Genomic DNA, 19800 nt, shown 5'->3' with positions numbered 1-19800 from the left:
TAAAAATATTCAAAGATTCTGCTTCCAGCACCTTTTCAGAAAGAGAGTTCCAAAGACTCATGACCCTCTGGTTGAAAAAAATTCACCTCATCTCTGTTTTAAATGAGCGACCCTTTATTTTTAAACAGTGACCCCCTAGTTATAGATTCTCCCACAAGAGGAAACATCCTCCCCACATCCACTCTGTGAAGACCCCTCAGGATCTAACATGTTTCAATCAAATCACCCCTCACTCTTCTAAACTCCAGTGGATACAAGCCTAGTCTGTCTAACCTTTCCTCATAAGACAACCTACCCATTCCAGGTATTAGTCTGGTAAACCTTCTCTGAACTGCTTCCAATGCATTTACATCCTTCCTTAAATAAGGTGACCAATACTGTACACAGCACTCCAAATGTGGTCTCACTAGTGCCCTGTACAATTGAAGCATAACCTCCCCACTTTTGTATTCAATTCCCCTCGCAATAAATGATAACATTCCATTAGCTTTCCTAATTACTTGCTGTACCTGCATACTAGCCTTTTGTGATTCATGCACTCAGACACCCAGATCCTTCTGACCCCAGAGCTCTTTATTCTCTCACCATTTAGATAATATGCTTCTTTTATTCTTCCTGCCAAAATGGACAATTTCACATTTGCCCACATTATACTCCAATTGCCAGATCTTTGCCCACTCACTTAACTTATCTATATCTTTTTGTAGCCTCCATATGTCCTCTTCACAACTTCTTTTCCTACCTATCTTTGTGTCTTCAGCAAATTTGCCAATCATCCCATTCAAGTCGTTTATATAAATTGTAAACGGTTGAGGTCCCAGCACTGATCCCTGTGGCACACCATTTGTTACATCTTGCCAACCTGTAAAAGATCCATTTATGCCTACTGTCTGCTCCCTGTTAGTCAGCCAATCTTCTATCCATGTCAATATGTTATCCTCTATTCCATGAGCATTTATTTTCCAACATAACCTTTGATGTGGCACCTTATCAAATGCCTTCTGGAAATCTAAGTACAGTACATTCCCCTTTATCCACAGCACATGCTACAAAGAACTCCAATAAGTTGGTGAAACACAATTTCCCTTTCACAAAACCATGTTGACTCTGCCTGATGACCCTGAGCTTATCCAAGTGCCCTGCTACAACTTCTTTAATAATAGTTTTTAACGTTTTCCCCACGACAGATGTTAAACTAACTGGCCTATAGTTTCCCGCTTTCTGTCTCCCTCCCTTTTTGAATAATGGAGTTACATTTGTTATCGTCCAATCTAGTGGGATCTTCCCTGAATCTAGGGAGTTTTGGAAAATTAAAACCAATGCATTAACTATCTCACCAGACACTACTTTTGCTGTACTGTCTCCAAAGCAATTATATCCTTCCTTAAATATAGAGAACAAAATTGTGCACAGTATTCCAGGTGTGGTCTCACCAAAGCCCTGTACAATTGTAGCGAGACTTCTTTATTCTTCAACTCCAATCCCCTTGCAATGCCATTTTTTCTAATGGATTGCTATAACTACATATTAACTTTTTGTGTTCCTTGTATGAGTATCATCTGCTAAACCTCCTGTCGCATTAACAAAAAAGATCCTGCAGTTGAACAAATTGAAGTTCTGCACCCATCTGGTAAATAATGAATTAATGATATCTATTTGAGCACAAAAATGAAGGTAAGGACTATACAGTCTTCCAATGTTTCAAATTTGTTCTCCTTTCACTCTTTTCCAGGTATATAAAAAAGCTATTGAAAATCTACTTCCTACACCTACAAAATCCCACTACACCTTTAACTTGCGAGATTTTTCGCGAGTTATCCAAGGCTGTTTGCTTATTAAGAAAGAGTCAATTGAGAATAAGCGTGTGTTAGTTCGTCTGTTTGTGCATGAGGTCTTCCGTGTATTTTATGATCGCCTGGTGGATGATCTGGACCGTACCTGGTTATTTAATCTGATGAAGACCATTGTGAAAGATCATTTCAGAGAGAGCTTTGATTCCATATTTGAGCATTTGAAACATGGCACCGGACATGTGAGTCTGATTTCTTTTTTTTTCGATTTCTGTTTATTAAGTTTTAACAACAATCATAATGAGTAACAGTACAAAAAAAAACTTGCAGTATAGCAATAATTTAATACACTTACATTTGAAAGATAAAGGAAAAGAGAAGTAGGAGGAAGAAAAAGGAAAAAGAACACCCTCCCCAGCACCCCCAAAAATAAATAATAAGAAAATCAACATCAATCATAGGTCAGATATAGTTTCACCTTATATAATACATACAATCTAATTGGGGTCAGTAATATGAAAGTAGAGAGCTGTAGTTCCTCAAAAAATCTAAGATAATATGGAGCTTAGCAACCTTTCTGTCAGTGCACTCTCTTATAGTGTATTTTATTTTCTCAAGTTTAAGATTCTGCATTTTTTTTTATTCATTCACAGGATATGGGCTCTGCTGGCTGGGCCAGCATTTATTGCCCATCCCTGGTTGCCCTTGAGAAGGTGGTGGTGAGCTGCCTTCTTGAACCACTGCAGTCCATGTGATGTGGGCACACCTACTGTGCTATTCGGAAGGGAGTTCCAGGATTTTGACCCAGCGACAGTGAATGAACAGTAATATATTTCCAAGTCAGGATGATGTGTGACTTGGAGGGGAACTCCAAGGTGGTGGTGTTCCCATCTATCTGCTACCCTTGTCCTTCTTGATGGTAGTGGCCGTAGGTTTGGAAGGTGCTGTCTAAAGAGTCTTGGTGAATTTCTGCACCTTGTAGATGTTACATACTGCTGCTACTGTGCGTTGGTGGAGCAGGGAATGAACGTTTGTGGATGTGATGCCAGTCAAGCAGGCTGCTTGGTCCTGGAAGGTGTCAAGATTCTTGAGTGTTGTGTAAGCTGCACTCATCCAGGCAAGTTGAGAGTATTCCATCACACTCCTGACTTGTGCCTTGTAGATGGTGGACAGGCTTTGGGGAGTCAGGAGGTGAGTTACTCGTCACAGGATTCCTAGCTTCTGATCTGCTCTTGTAGCTGCAGTATTTATATGGCTAGTCCAGTTCAGTTTCTGGTCAATGGTAACCCCAGGATGTTGATAGTGGGGGATTCAGTGATGGTAATGGCATTGAACATCAAGGGGCAATGGTTAAATTCTCTCTTGTTGGAGATGGTCATTGCCTGACACTTGCATGGAGCAAATGTTACTTGCCACTTATCAGCCCAAGCCTGGATATTGTCCAGGTCTTGTTGCATTTGGACATGGACTGCATAAGATTATGTATCCAATTAGTAAAAGAAGGTGGGGCAGACTGTTTCCAATTTAATAGAATAATGTGTCTAGCCAATAACATTGAAAAGGTGAGTGCATCAGTCTGAATTTTTGTAACAGGGATGCCATTTGGTTCCACTCCAAAGAGTGCTGTATTAGGAGAAGATTCAATGTTGCTATTAAAAATATGTGACAGTGATTTAAAATCTTTGTCCAAAACAAAACCGTTTTAGACATGACCAGTACAAATGAATTAGAGAGGCTGGGTCTGTATGACATTTGTCACAAGTTGGATCAAAATTTGAATAAATCTTAGATAGTTTCACTTTGGATAGATGGATACAATGTATGATTTTAAATTGTAGCAACCCATGTTTTGCACATACAGATGAGGAATGTACACGAGAGAGAATAGGCTTCAGTTATCTTCTGATAAGTTGGAGTCAAATTCTTGCTCCCAAAGAGTTTTTCAGGTAGAAAATGAAGGGCAGTGTCGTGAAAAAATCAGAGAATACAATTTGGAAATGAATCCCCTAACAAAAGGATTTAGTTCTAATATAATATCTATCGATGATTGAGGGGGCAGTAAAGGAAACTGAGTGATTTTTTTTTGCAAATCTCTGATTTGTAAGTAGCGAAGGAAGTGTGTTCAGGGCATATCATATTTCTGAAAGACAGAGACTAAAGAAGCAAAACTATTATCAATGTATAAGTTAGCAAGAGTATTTGAGACCTCTCACGTGCCAGCCTTGAAAGCAGCATCTCTTAATGAAGGTGAAAGTAAATGACTTACATCAATAGGACTACATAAAGAGAGAGACTGTAGCCCAAAATGTGTTCTGAAATGGGTCCAAATCTTAAGTCTAACGATAGGATTTGCAGAAAAGTGACTGGCTGAGAAAGGAATGGAGAAACACAGCAGAGCAGGTAGAGATGTGGATTAACAGGATGCTTCCACACTAAACTAGCTGAGTCCGAATGAAGCCAACAAGAAATATTACTGTTATTAGCAGACCAATAATAAAACTGAAAATTTGGCAGTGCCAAACCATCTAAATACTTGGGTCTTTGTAGAAAAACTTTATGTTTTCTTATTCCAAATAAAGGATGAAATTAATTTGTCTATTGCAACAAAAAATGCATGGGGATAAACAATGGAAAGCATTGAAATAAGTATAGAAATTTTGGCAAAATATTCACCTTTACAGAATTTATATGACCAACTAAAGAAAGGGGTAATCTAGACCAACGTGCCAAGTCCTGCTTCAGACATTCCAATAAAAGGTCAAAGTTGAGCTTAAAAAGATCTCCAAGAGTAATTAAAATTCCTAACTATTTAAAACTGTTTACTGAGACCTTGAAAGGCAGGGAAGGGAAAGAAGATAACTCTTTGCAATAGAGTTAATGGGAAAAATTTCACTTTTTTGCAAATTAATTGTAAAACCTGAAATATGACCAAATTGCTCAAGAATAGAAAAAATATGTGGGAGAGATGAGACTGGGTCAGAGATGTAAAGAAGCAGATCATCAGCATTTTGGGAGAGTTCTTCTCAACTCCACCCCTTATAACACCTTATATATATATATCCACAGGTCCGTCGTGAAATTGTAATGTGCAATAGCGAAAAGTAGGGGGGAAAGGGGACCACCCTGTCTAGTACCTTTATGGAGGTCAAAAAGTTTAGAGTGTATATTATTTCTACGCACTGAAGTAACCGGTGAGGAATATAATGGTTTTATCCATTTTATAAAAATGGGTCCAAATCCAAATTTTTGAAGAGTGAAGAAAAGGTAGTCCCATTCCACTCTATCAAAAGCCTTTTCTGCATCCATTGTTATAAAAACCTCAGGGAGAGGAGTTGTTGAATAATATTGAAAAGACGCTTCAAATTAGAGAAGGATTGCCTACCCTGTATAAAATCTGTCCGTTCAGGAACGATGATAGATGGAAGGACAGGTTCAAGGCGGTGGGCTAAGGCTTTAGCTAGTATCTTGACATTGCATTTAAAAGGGAAATAGGCTGGTATGAAATGCAATGCAGAGGATCCTTATCCCTCTTTAAAAGAATAGACAAAGATGCTTCGCGCAGCAAAGGAGAGAGCGTTTTAGAGAAAAAGTGTTCCGAAAACAGAAACAGTAATAATGGATGAGAATTTTTAAATAAAATTCTGTTGGAAATCCATTAGGCCTGGTGCTGTATTACTTTGTGTGGATTTAATTGCCTTTAGTATTTTATCTTGGGAAAGGTGTACTTCTAACACATTCATAGAGTCAGACATTAGAGATGGGATGTCAATATTATCAAAAAAATTATGAACTAAACCAGGATCTGAATCTGAGGTGTAAAGAGTGGAATAAAAAGGTTTGAATTGATCATTGATCTCCTGATGATTGGTGGTGGTTGATCCTGTTGAAGTGGAAATTTAAGTAATAAGTTGAGAGGAAGCAGACTAGTGAAGCTGGTGAGCCAGCAGCCTACTGGTTATTTCACCATGCTCATAGAATGTACCACATGATCTAAGTTTAAGCTTTTCTGTTTGTTTAATGGAAAAAAGATCAAATTCCGTCTGTAGAGCCAGATGCTGTTTGTGTAAAACTGGGTTAGGTGCAATAGCATACTGTTGGTCCACTAAGAGAATTTGGTCAATCAATTAGGACAATTTTGAGGTATTGCATTTGTTAAGTTGAGCAGTATTTGAAATTATTTGTCCGTCTAGGGAAGCCTTCATATTCTCCCAAACAGTAGCAAAGAAATATCTGGAGTAGTATTAAGTGTTAGGAAAAAGAGATAGCTTAAGTAAGTTATGCTTGTATTTGTGAATGAGTTTTAGCTTTAAAGTTTAAGTTTGATTTGCATTTCTGTATCTGTGTTAAGAAAGGTCAAATGGAGTTTTAGTTTCACTTTAAAAGGCTGCTTGCATTTCTGAGACATTTACGAGCCATATAAAGTGAAAGCAAACACAAAAGAGCAGGAAGAACAGTGCTATTGCCTAACAACAGGGAGCCAGATAGGCAGGTTTCTCCCACAAACACACGCACACAAGAAGAAAGACAGCAGTTTGTTTTGGAAGCTATTTGAGCTCAGTTGGTTTAAAGCAGCTGTACAGCAGAATCAGCCTAAAAGGGGACACATAGCAAGTCCCAAGCTAAGAAAAAACCCAAAAGTCAAGGGAGTGGAAGAAGAGAAAGTCCAAAGAAGACTTTCTAGTTGAAGGACAGGAACCTGGGAAAAGGTCCTGTTAAGTGAAGTTAAGAGTGAGGGGCAGAGAGAAAGGCTCCGAGCTTCAGATTTAAAGTGAGAACACCTTTCAAGAAGGTTCAAAGATACAACTGAAGGTCTGTAATTCTTTGCTATGGCATGTGGAAGCAGAGATGTACTGTTAAGGCTGAGTTGGAGAGAGACAGTGCATGGAAGACAGCTTGAGTGCATGTGGTGACCCAGGGAAGAGGAACATCAGGAGAATTCGAAACACTGGAGGTGAACCTTTGTGGAAGGTGTCTGAGCGAAAACGTTAGCTTGGGAGAAGATTCCAAGGTGAGGCCCCAGAGATTGGAGATTGGAATCCCTTGTGTGAAGGACAGAATTCAGTGAGACTGGTTGGCTCACGGTGTGACAAGCGTCTGGGGGGAGTTGAGGAAAGATCCATAGCATCTGTTTGAAGTGGCACCTGTCACTTTGTTTCAGAGTGTGGTGTGTCTGACCACAGGGTGCCATAGATTTACAGGGACTGTGTACTTACTGTGAACATTAGAATGTAAGATAGCTTTTGTAACTTGTGTTATCCTTACAAATCTGTATACATCTGTAAAGGTATAGTTGTGGGTGAAGGAGTATTATAATATAGTTAATCTTTTCTTGTTGAATAAATGTTTTATGCTTTTGTTAAAAGTCATCATGTGACTCCTATGCTTCTGTTCAGTAGCTACTCTCCAGGTATCTAAACAAACAAAAATAAAAGTTAAGATCGAACAAGCTGGGTTCCATTCTGGGATCAGCTTTGCCCAGGGGTAACCTCAGCTTGGATCATAACATAAGTTCAATGAAAGTATCTATTTGCAAGGAAATTAATTTAGTAAAATCCGGGTTCGCCAGAAGAAAAGAACCAAGACGCCGATGGATGAGAAACAGGTTGGTCATTGAATCGTATTGCTAAAACTAAGGGGGTATGATCAGCGATTGCAAAATTATTGTTTTCGCAAGATTGAATAAATGGGAGTCGCCTCTTGTCAAGGAAATACAGTCAATATGCGAATTGGTGCAGTGAACAGGAGAGAAAAAGGAATATTGTCTTGCTGATGGGTATAGAAAATGCCATGAGTCTACCAATCCATGGGCAGAATTTTCCACCTGGCGGCCGGTGGGGGGCAGAGCATGCGTGAACTCAATCAGGTCCATTTTACGTGGGTGGGCCAATTAAGGCCCACCCAGCGTGAATCACAGCTCCTGAGGACAGCGGGAGTGAGTGGGCGGCGGCGGGATTGCAATGACCACCGGGTCCAATGGTGCAGCTTTTCAAAGGCTGTGAATCATGGCCAGTGGAAGGGCTCCCCAGAGCACTGCTGGTGAACAGGCCAGGCAGGAGGGTAGGGCAGGGGGGCACTATGCTCCTCGTTTTTCAAATGATTGCCTTGCTGCCCTCTTCAGGGGAGGTCCCCTTACCCCGGGATGGGAGGAGGAGGACCCCCCTCCATCATTCCCCCCACATGACCAAATGTGCCTGGGAGGAGGTGGCAGAGGTGGTGAGCTCCCACAACATGGTACGGTGCACCTGGATACAGTGTCACAAGCGCTTCAAGGACCTGTTGCGCTCAGGAAGGCTGAGTACCATGTAGGTATTGGTCACAACCCAGCAGGTAGGCTTTCCTCCCTGGTGCCCCCCTGCCCTTCCCCCACCCCACACCCAGTCTGAGCATAGTGACAGCATTGAATCATTGACGGCATGTGTCCTTCGCTGGGTAGGCCAGCAGATATTGCCCTGAGAGGGTGGTGAAGAGATGGGTTCTGCTCCGCAGCATGTGGTACACTGAGACCCACATTACTGTTTTGGGGGCAACCTGGAGGAGCTGCACCTAGGCTCAGTGCTGGAACTCCAGGGCATGTCAAAGTCAGGGTGATGACATGCTGGGAAGGGAGCTTCAAGGTGGCATGGCACCGATCGATCTGTTGTCCTCTGCACTCCATGTACTTACACCTCCTTGCTATGGAAGGGTAGATGGTGTGGTGCCTAGTGTGATGTAGGCAGCATTTGGGCAAGAGGATGGGGGCAGAGGACAGGGCTAGCAATATTTGTGTGAGTGTTTGGCAACAGCGGGGTGAGGAGGTACTGGAGCCCCGCAATGTTCCACTCTGGTTGGGGTGGGCTGTCCACGAAGAGATTCCAGGTACAAGTAGCACTAATCACTGCTCTTCTCTCCTTTTCAGGAGAAAAATGCACATAATGCAGCCGAGCGGGTGAGGAGTGGCAGTGGCCCGGCACAGTTGGTGATTCTCAGCTGCTTTGAGCAGGAGGCCCTAGATTTGAAGAGGCACCATGCGCCCAGGTCCACCAGTGTTGGTGAGGCAGGTATGTATGCCCAGCAGTGAGGTCACTATTGTTCTCCCAACAGCCATGGCAGTGTCGAATGTTCACTAATTGAAATTTGCAAAATGGCTTGATTGTTGTGTATGGAAGAATGAGCGCATAATGATCAGGGGGCCAGGGATGCACATTGACATTAATTGATCCAATATCCTTGTTCTTCCTTTCAGCATCATTGGAGCAGGAGGAGGAGCAGCAGAGACCCCCTCTCACTCCTGAGGACCCTGAAGTCACACCTTCTCTGTCAGGCAGGCACCAGCGCAGATACAGGCACCTCAGTGGGAACTAGAACATTGGCACAGCAGTGAGGGCACTTCCCAGTCACTGGAGAAGCTGGCAGAGACAGAGAATGCCCATGGTGCCAGCAGTCAGAGTACTGCAGGGGACCAGGCACATGCTCTTGTCGATGCCTGATGAGGTGTCACTGGAGTTGTCCATGACGCAGCAAGCTCAGGAAATGCGGCAGGGTGTGCGGGAGCAGATGGTGGAGATACAGAAGGCTATGCTTGGCTTGGCGCCTGTGGTGGAGGAGTTTATGTAGACTATTGCCGAAGCAATGAGCCTCATGGCTGAGTGCCATGCATCCTCCGTGGAGAGAGTGGTAATTCTCGTGGAGAGGCTCCTCTGGGAGATCCATCAGGGCTTCTTGGGGATGTGCTCCAACCAGCAAGCCCTCACATTGGCATTGACCTCAGCTGGTCATTGCCAATGTGGGAGATGGTCTGGGCACCAAGTTTTTCAGCTCAGTGCCCATCCATCCACAGTGAACAGGGACGTCCAAAGTGATCTCACGTTGGCGCAGCAGCTGCTTGTCGTCTCTACGGGCTCCTCTCTGGGCGCTCCGGATGAGGGCGGCAGTTCCTCCGCCCCTCTGCCAGTGACCATTGCATCTGACAAGGCTGCGACGACCGGGGAGATGCCAACTGTGGAACTGGCAGCTCCCTCCCAGGTGGGGCCAGCACAGGCTCCATGGGCCAGAAGACGGCTGCCAAGGTCATCGAGGCCAACAGGACAGCAGAGTTTGCAGGCTGTCTCAGATACTACTCCCAGTGATGGGTCAGCACCAAGACGTAGCACCCAAAAACGTAAACATAAGGCACCTTAGGCACACCATGGGTTTATCACTGGTGCTTTTGTGTTGGCCTGAGATGAGGTCTTTATGAGTTAGTGTGATTTTTAATACCTTTGTCATTTTGTTTCATTAAGTTCCTTTGGTTGTAATATTAAATTCAGACATGCCACCATGGCTGAGGGTGCCTCTTTTCTTCTGCAGGTGGATGGTTTCCAAAAACGTTATGAGTGTTTTGTGGGACATTTACCTTTATTAAAAAGGGCCTTAATTAATGTTCCTAACAAGGCAGATTTTGCACTTAGGTATCAAGTATGGAGCCTACAGCCCAGGCTTGTCCTGGAGGTCCATATGTGGTGTGCTAGCTGAAGGTTCGTTGGAATAAAGCCCCCTGGGTGTCCATGCCTCCCTGGAGTATGCCTGGGTAAGCATCTACCCTCTCAGCATTCCCCTGTGCATGCTCATCCTTGCACTCACTGTTGGACTCATCGTGTGCAGCTGCAGCCACAGCGTCGACATCTTCATCATCCACAGCGTCCCCCCTTTGCAGCACAAGATTGTGGAGAGTGCAGCATGCAACCACTATCACCGACACACGATCTGGGAGGTACTGGCGTGCGCCCCAAGTGGTCCAGGCATCAGAAGCGCATCTTGAGAAGACCAATGGCTCTCTCTACCACAGCTCTTGTGGAGGCGTGACTCCTATCGTACCGCTGCTTAGCTTCTGTTCTTGGACGGCGGAGAGGCGTCATGAGCCACCTTCTGAGGGGACCCAGCAGCCATCCATCAAGCCAGGCTGGAGCACTGAAGAGCCCCGGCACCCAGGAGTGTCTGAGGATGTAGGCGCCGTGGGAGCTGCCTGGGTATCTTGCACAAACTTGTAGAATCTGCATCCCATCTGCACGTCAAGGAAGATAGTCAACTATATCTGTCAGATGATCGGGCCTGAGATCTCCGCAAACTGTGAGATCTCCCATCACACACCATCTGCACGTTCATGGAGTGGAAGCCCTTCCTGTTGACGAAGGCACCGGGCTCCTCTGCTGGCGCCTTGATGGCCGCAGGTGTGCAGTCTATAGCACCCTGGACACAGAGAAATCGGCAAAGCCTCTGGCTCGCTCTGTCTGGCTTGCCTGGTCCCAACGGCAGAGGATGAAGGTCAATGCACACCTGAAAAGAGCGTCTGTAACCTGCTTGATACAATTGTGGACAGCTGATTGGGAAACACTGCAAAGATCACCCACCTGGAAGGAGCCAGAGACATAGAAATTGAGGGCAGCTGTGACGTTCAGAGCCACTGGCATGGGGTGTCCACCTACACAGTTTGCGGAGATCTCAGGCCCGATCATCTGACAGATATAGTTGACTATCTTCCTTGAGAGATGGAGCCTCCTTCAGCACTGCACCTCAGACATATTGAGATAGCTGCTTCACCACCTGTATATCCTGGCAGCAGGATAGTGGCGTCTTCTGCGGCCTTCTGCCTTGGACTACCTCTTGGCCCTGCGCCCCTTGTGCCGGTGCCTGTCCTCCCAAAGGTGGCTCCCCTGGAGGCTGAATGTACATTCCTGGCCTTCTTCCCCTTCCAGCCCTCCCTTCCTCCTCAGAGGAGGTGCCTCCATTGGAGAGTTCAATTCCCATTCCCAGGCTAAGGGAAAGCTTCCTGAAACCTGCAGGCCCAAAAAAGATTCCTCACTGCAGAGTGCTGACCTGAAGGTTGTGAGTCCAGTCCAAGCAGCTGGTATGCGTTTTGAAGTATTGCCGATCATACAGGCAAGTATCAGTAACTTTGAGAAATCAATATTTGACAAAGCACACTTTCGACCCCAGTGAGCCCTCTTATCCCACCCATCGATAAGGTTTTATACAAATGTGCCCTACCCGCCTGCCTGTTGCGCCCATGCACTGACCTGAAGATTGCACAGGCGCCGAAAAATTGCCATCGATTGGCGCCTCAAGGGCTTTAAATAGCCGGTTAATTAAAGGCAGGCACGCCCAACGAAATATTGCGATGGTGCATGGTGATGTCAGGATGCTTGCCCGATATCACTTTGTGTCATTTTACATCAGGCATGCGGGGCCCGCCCCCACACGCCAATGGGAAAATTCTGTCCCATGTGTGTCCAGAAAAGACCTGGGATTAATTTTTTGCTTGTTGGGCCCCCAACCACGATTTCGTGCTGGCATGCCAATTAACGGCCAGCCAGTGTGAAATGCGCACTGCGAAAAGCCCAGCACTGCTGGTGGGTGTGGGAAGACAGTGGATCCCGCCGTCACCGTGGATGCTGGTGAAGCTTCCAGTGAGCTCCCTGAAGGCACACAGCTGCTCAGGGAGCTGCAGACCTCAACAGAATAAACTAAACAAAAAAATGCCGCAAAATATGTCCATGCAGCACAATCAAGCACCTGAAAGCATACCGCTTAAAAAAGCCAGACCACAGACATCTAGCTCTTATTTCCCCACGGAGATTTGACAGAGATTTGGGACTTGCTATCTGTCTCCTTTTAGGCTGCTTCTGCTTAACAGCTGCCTTCAAACCAACTGAACTCAAACAGAGCTTCCACCCTAGATCAAGGTTTGAGCAAAAATGTAAAGGCCGATTGGCCCATCCGTCAACTGTAAAAGTGAATGGGTCATGAAAAATCACGTTCAAGTGCTTCCTTAATGGGCTTAATTGCCTGCTTAATTGTCGATGGCGCGCTTCCAACTGCAGCGCTAGCCTGCTGAGTGAGATATCACGCAAGTGTGCGATGACGTTGGGACGCTCGTCCAACGTCATCTCGCACTGTTTCACAGCTGGACATGTTGGGCACCCACCCGCCCACAGGACATAAAATTCTGGCCCTGATGGCTGAAGCTGATTTTGATATTGAAACAGATTTTGTGGATGAGCGATCTAAATTTGGGTTAAGAACACAGTTAAAGTCTCCTCCAAGAGGTAAATGATATGAGTCTAAATCAGGCATGGAAAATAATATGTTTGAATGAAACGGTGATCATCCTAATTGGGTGCATATATATTAGCTAGGATCAATGAACAGTTAAAAAGTCTGCCTTGTACTATAACATAGCAGCCGTTAGGGTCAGTTATAACCTGAGAGTAAACAAAGGGAATGCCTTTATGGATTAGATTTGCTGCACCTCTTGCTTTACAATGAAAATTAGAATGAGACATCTGCCCTGCCCAACCCAACCCTTCCGCATTTGAAAATGGTCAGATGTACGCAAGTGAGTTTCCTGCAGGAAGGCAATGCCCACTTTTAAATGATGTAAATGAGAGAACACTTTATTTCTTTTAACTGGGTGATTTAGACCTTTCACATTCCAGGTGATAAAATGGATTGAACAACCACCTTATTAGGGGGCCTTCATATTAGTGGATATTATAATAATAAAAGCGTATCAAAGCATATGGTCCCCATACATTACAAATAAAGGATTAAATATTTTTGAACCAGAGCTCATCCGCCTGAAGAATGTTAAAAGCTGACCAAAAGGAAAGTATATATGTATATTTGGAAAAGAACAAGAGAAAAAAGAAGAGAGAAGAGAAGGGAGGAAAAAAAGAGGAAGAAGGACAGAAAAGCTTACATCTCCACCCAAACGAGGTGAATGCTACCCCTCACAGCTAACGTACTATTCATACCTATCTTATTGTCTTGAAAAGACCACCCATATTAAAGCATTATACAATCAAATATTGCTAGGAAATAGAGATAGTTTAAGTAAATTATATTGGTATTTGTGGATACTAGGAATGAGTTTTAGCCTTAATGTTTAAATTTGATTTTTATTTCTGTATCTGTGAGTTAAGAAAAGGTCAAATTGAGTTTGAGTTTTAGTTTCACTTTAAAAGGTGCCTGCATTTCTAATGAGAGTTTTACGACTGTAAGAGCAGTCAAGCAAACACAAGAGTAATAAAAAAAACCTGGGCTGTTGCCTAGCAACAGGGGTCCAGAGAGGCAGGTCCCTCTCACAGACAATCTGAAAAAACTAGAAACAGCAGTTTTGATTTGGAAGCTGTTTGAGTTCAGTTGGTTTTGAAAGTAGTTGCCAGGAGAGACTGGAGCAAAAGGGACAGATAGCCAGTCCCAAGCTATAGAAAAGATCCCAAAAATCCAGGGGAGCGGAACAGAAGGAAGTCCCAAGAAGACCTTTTAGTCAAAGGGAAGGACAGGAACCTAGAAAAGGTCTTGTCAAGTGAAGTTAAGAGTGAGGGACAGAGAGAAAGGCTCCAAGCTTTTATCCTGTGACTCCAAGTGGTGGAGTCACAGGATAAAAGAACGCGAGGAGAGCGGCGGAGACATGGGGTAAAAGAGTGCGAGGACAGCGGCGGAGATGTGGGGTAAAAGAGCGCGAGGACAGCGGCGGAGACGTGGGGTAAAAGAGAATGAGGAGAGCGGCAGAGACACAGGGTAAAAGAGCGCGAGGAGAGTTCCAGGGAGCAGAGCCGGAGGGCGGAATTCCAGAGCGGTGCGTATAAAAACTTGACCTCGGGGATTCGCGGACCTTGGGGTCATAAAAAAATGTTAATTAAAAGTGGCATCACGGTAAATCTGTGACCTGATTGGCTGGTAGAGAATCTACACTGAATTTGAAATTAAAACATTGTTAAACTAATTAAACCAAATAAATTAATCACTTAATTAATAAGTAGAGGGTATCTAGACCAGAATCAGGGGATTACTGTTCTTAGAATTCAGCATTTATAGTAGAAATCTAGCCCTAGGGAATGTATAGTTAATAAGGAGTCACTAAGCAGTTATTAGATTGAAATTAATTTGTTAAATAGTTCTTGAAATGGCAGTTGCTGGGGTGAAGTGCTTCACCTGTGGGATGTGGGAAATCTGTGATGCTTCAAGTGTCCCGGACAACTACATCTGCAGGAAATGTACCCAATTGCAGCTCCTCACAGACCACGTGGATTGGCTGGAGCAGCAGTTGGATGCATTTAGGAGCATTCAGGTGGCGGAAAGCGTCATTGATAGGAGTTTTGGAGACGTGGTCACACTCAAGGTAAAGACAGATAGATGGGTGCCTGCTAGAAGGGGCAGGTAGTCAGTGCAGAAATCCTCTGTGGCCGTCCCCCTCTCTAACAGGTATACCGTTTTGGATACTGTTGCGGGGGATGGCCTATCAGGGGAAAACAACAGCAGTAGCCAGAGCAGTGGCACCATGGCTGTCTCTGTTGTTCAGCAGGGGGGGTCAAAGCACAGAAGAGCAATTGTCATAGGGGACTCTATAGTCAGGGGTTCAGATAGGCGCTTCTGTGGTCGTGAAAGAGACACCAGGATGATATGTTGCCTCCCTGGTGCCAGGGTCCAGGATGTCTCTGATCGGGTACAGGACATTCTGAATGGGGAGGGAGAACAGCCAGAGGTCGTGGTACACATTGGTACTAACAACATAGGCAGGAAGAGTGACAAGGTCCCTGCAGCAGGAGTTCAGGGAGTTAGGCAGAAAGTTAAAAAACAGGACCTCTAGGGTTGTAATCTCAGGATTACTCCTTGTGCCACGTGCCAGTGAGGCTAGAAATAGGAAGATAATGCAGCTGAACACGTGGCTGAACAGATGGTGTAGGAGGGATGGTTTCCGATATTTGGATCAGTGGGATCTCTGCCGGGGCAGGTAGGACCTGTACAGGAAGGACGGGTTGCATCTAAACTGGAGGGGCACTAATATCCTGGCTGCGAGGTTTGCTAGTGTCACTCGGGAGGGTTTAAACTAGTATGGCAGGGGGGTGGGAACCAGAGCAATAGGTCAGCAGGTGAAATAAATGACTGGGAACCAGTGAATATGGCCAGTAGGACTAAGAGGAAGGGCAGGCAGGGAGAAATTACTGAACACAGTGGGACTGGGGGTCTGAACTACATTTGTTTCAATGAGAGAAGTATAACAGGCAAGGCAGATGCGCTTAGAGCTTGGATTAGTAATTGGGACTATGATGTTATTGCTATTACAGAGACTTGGTTGAAGGATGGACAGGATTGGCAGATAAAAATTCCAGGATTTAGATGTTTCAGGCAGGATAGAGAGGGATGTAGAAGAGGTGGGGGCGTTGCACTACTGGTTAAGGGGAATATCACAGCTGTACGACAGGAGGACACCTCGGTGGGCTCATGCAATGAGGCAATATGGGTAGAGCTCTGGAATAGAAAGGGTGCAGTCACAATGTTGGGGGTTTACTATAGGCCTCCCAATTGCCTGAGAGAGATTGAGGAACAGTTATTTAGGCAAATTTTGGAAAGATGTAAAAGCAATAGGGTTGTTGTGGTAGGTGATTTTAGCTTTCCCTATATTGATTGGGAATCACTTAGTGCTAGAGGTTTGGATGGTGCAGCATTTGTAAGGTGCATCCAGGAGGGCTTCCTGAGACAATATATAGATAGTCCAACTAGGGAAGGGGCAATACTGGACCTGGTATTAGGGAATGAACCCGGCCAGGTGGTCAAAGTTTCAGTAGGGGAGCACTTCGGGAAAAGTGACCATAATTCAGTAAGTTTCAAGGTATTGGTGGATAAGGATAACAGGAGTCCTCGGGTTAAGGTGCTTAATTGGGGGAAGGCTAATTATAACAATATTAGGCAGGAACTGAGGAATCTAGACTGGAGCCGGATGTTTGGGGGCAAATCAACAATTGACATGTGGGGGGCTTTCAAACGTCAGCTGATAACAATTCAGGACCGGCATGTTCCTGCTAGGATGAAGGATAAGCATGCAAGTTTCAGGAACCTTGAATAACGAAGGATATTGCGAGATTAGTCAAAGAGAAAAGGGAAACATTCGTAAGGGCTAGAAGGCTGGGAACAGATGAAGGCCGTGAAGAATATAAAGAAAATAGGAAGAAACTTAAGCAAGAGTCAGGAGGGCTAAAAGGGGTCATGAAAAGTCACTGGCAACCAGGATTAAGGAAAATCCCAAGGCCTTTTATACATATGTAAAATGCAAGAGGGTAGCCAGGGAAAGGGTAGGCCCACTCAGGGACAGAGGTGGGAATCTGTGTGTGGAGCCAGAAGAAATGGGAGAGATACTAAATGAATACTTCTCATCAGTATTCACCAAAGAGAAGGACTTAGCGGTCGATTTGTCTAGGGAAGAGTGTGTAGATAGCCTGGATCATGTTGAGATCAAAAAAGAGGTCTTAGGCGTCTTGAAGAATATTAAGGTGGATAAGTCCCCTGGGCCAGATGGGATCTACCCCAGAGTACTGAGGGAGGCAAGGGAGGAGATTGCTGGGGCCTTGACAGAAATGTTTGCATCCTCACTGGCTACGGGTGAGGTCCCAGAGGACTGGAGAATGGTCAATGTTGTTCCATTGTTTAAGATGGGTAGCGGGGATAATCCAGGAAATTACAGGCTGGTGAGCCTTACGTCAGTGGTAGGGAAATTATTGGAGAAGATTCTTCGTGACAGGATTTACTACCATTTGGAAGCAAATGGGCGTATTAGTGAGAGGCAGCATGGTTTTGTGAAGGGGAGGTCGTGTCTCACTCACTCAATCGAGTTTTTCGAGGAAGTGACAAAGATGATCGATGATGGAAGGGCAGTGGATGTTATATACATGGATTTCAGTAAGGCTTTTGACAAGGTCCCTCATGGCAGACTGGTACAGAAGGTAAAGTCGCACGGGATCAGAGGTGAGCTGGCAAGATGGATACAGAATTGGCTTGGTCATAGAAGGCAGAAGGTAGCATTGGAAGGGTGCTTTTCTGAATGGAGAGCTGTGACTAGTGGAGTTCCACAGGGATCAGTGCTGGGACTTTTGCTGTTTGTAGTATACATAAATGATTTGGAAGAAAATGTAACTGGGCTAATTAGTAAGTTTGCAGATGACACTAAGGTTGGAGGAGTCGCAGATAGTGAAGAGGATTGTCAAAGGATACAACGGGATATAGATCGGTTGGAGACTTGGGCGGAGAAATGGCAGATGGAGTTTAATCTGGACAAATGCGAGGTAATGCATTTTGGAAGGTCTAATACAGGCAGGAATTATACAGTAAATGGCAGAACCCTTAAGTGCATTGACGGGCATAGGGATCTGGGTGTACAGGTCCACAGGTCACTGAAAGTGGCAACGCGGTGGATAAGGTAGTCAGGAAGGCATATGGCATGCTTGCCTTCATTGGCAGGGGTATTGAGTATAAAAGCTGGGAAGTCATGCTGCAGCTGTATAGAACCTTGGTTAGGCCACACTGGGAATATTGCATGCAATTCTGGTCGCCACATTACCAGAAGGATATGGAGGCGTTGGAGAGGTTTACCAGGATGCTGCCTGGTCTGGAGGTTATTAGCTATGAGAAGAGGTTGGAGAAACTCTGATTGTTCTCACTATAGCGACGGAGATTGAGGGGCGACTTGATAGAAGTTTACAAAATCATGAGTGGCATGGACAGAGTAGATAGTCAGAAGCTTTTTCCCCAGGGTGGAAGAGTCAATTACTAGGGGACATAGATTTAAGGTGAGAGGAGAAAACTATAGAGGTGATGTGCGGGGCAAGTTTTTTACGCAGAGGGTAATGAGTGTCTGGAATTTGCTGCCAGAGGAGGTGGTGGAAGCAGGTACAATAGTGGTGTTTAAGAAGCAGCTTGACAAATACATGAATAGGATGGGAATAGAGGGATACGGACCCCGGAAGTGCACAATGTTATAGTTGACGGCAATATGATTGGCTCAGGCTTGGAGGGCCGAAGGGCCTGTTCCTGTGCTGTACTTTTCTTTGTTCTTTAAAGAGAGACAAATTGCGGAAAGCAGATTTAAAGTGAGAACAACATGCAAGAGGCCAGAAGGTCAAAAGAGATGGCTGAAGGTCTGTAACTCTTTGCCATGGTCATGTGAAGCAGTGTTGTACTGTTGATGGCTGAGTCAGTGAGAGAGAGTGCATGGAAAACAGATTGAATGCATGTGGTGACCCAACGGAGAGGAATATCAGAAGGAGAGTTCGAAACCCTGGAGGTGAATCCTTGCGAAGGTGTCTGAAAGAAAGCACTGGTTTGGGAGAAGATTTCAAAGCGAGTTCTTGGAGAATGGTGATTGGAAACCCTCATGTGAAAGATGGAGTTCAGTGAGACCGGTTGGCTCATGGTGAAACAGGCGTCTCGGGGAGTTAAGGAGAGATCTATAGCATCTGGTTGAGGCAGCATCTGTCACTTGTTTTCAGAGTGTGGTGTGTCTGACCACAGGGTATTTCTTGATTTACACGGACCGTGTACTTGCTATGAACATTAGTATATATGATAGCTTTTGTAACTTGTTATCCTTACAAATCTGTATATATCTGTAAAGGTATAGTTGTGGGTGAAGGAGTATTGTAATATAGTTCATCTTTTCTTATGTAATAAATGTTTTATGCTTTTGTTAAAAGTTCATTTGCTGACTCCAGTGACTCTGTTCAGTAGCCTCTATCCATGTATCGAAACAAACAAATAAAAGTTAGGATCTATCAAGCTGGGTTCCATCCTGGGATCAGGCTTGTCCAGGGACAACCTCAGCTGGGGATCATAACAATATCCCAAACAGAAGTATTGTAAAGCTCAGCATATGCTAAACAAGATGCAGAATTTGCCCAGAAGCAACAGTTTGTAATACAGTACTCAGCAAGAAAGGGAGATTATAAAGATAGATTCAACTCAAAGAATTTAATTGCACATTTGGTAAAAGGTAAAGAATAAACACCCTTGGGCTTATGTAAAACTTCCCACAATTAATGAAGTTTGGACATCAGATACAAAGAGATTGGTATAGCCAACATAACTTATCGTGTAACAGAACCATCACGCATAGTTACTTAGTTAAACATTGAGTACCGTATTGCCCTCAGTAAAGTCACGATATGGCTTATTAAGATAAGATATAATTGTGTCCTTGGAAAAAGGCTGAAGCTTCCTGCCG

General features: G+C 44.5%; 1 protein-coding gene across 1 annotated transcript in view; it reads left to right on the top strand.

The window, feature by feature from the left end:
• Window positions 1-19800, top strand: part of dnah12 (dynein, axonemal, heavy chain 12) — a 357153-nt gene that overhangs the window by 205089 nt on the left and 132264 nt on the right. The window contains exon 41 of the mRNA XM_041191445.1: window positions 1733-2032. Coding sequence (XP_041047379.1) covers window positions 1733-2032 — 300 coding nt within the window. The remainder of the gene's footprint in view (window positions 1-1732; window positions 2033-19800) is intronic.

The sequence above is a fragment of the Carcharodon carcharias genome, chromosome 7 (assembly GCF_017639515.1).
Source record: "Carcharodon carcharias isolate sCarCar2 chromosome 7, sCarCar2.pri, whole genome shotgun sequence".
Lineage (NCBI taxonomy): Eukaryota > Metazoa > Chordata > Chondrichthyes > Lamniformes > Lamnidae > Carcharodon > Carcharodon carcharias.
The sequence above is the reverse complement of the archived record's forward strand: the minus strand, read 5'-3'. Positions and strand labels throughout refer to the sequence as shown.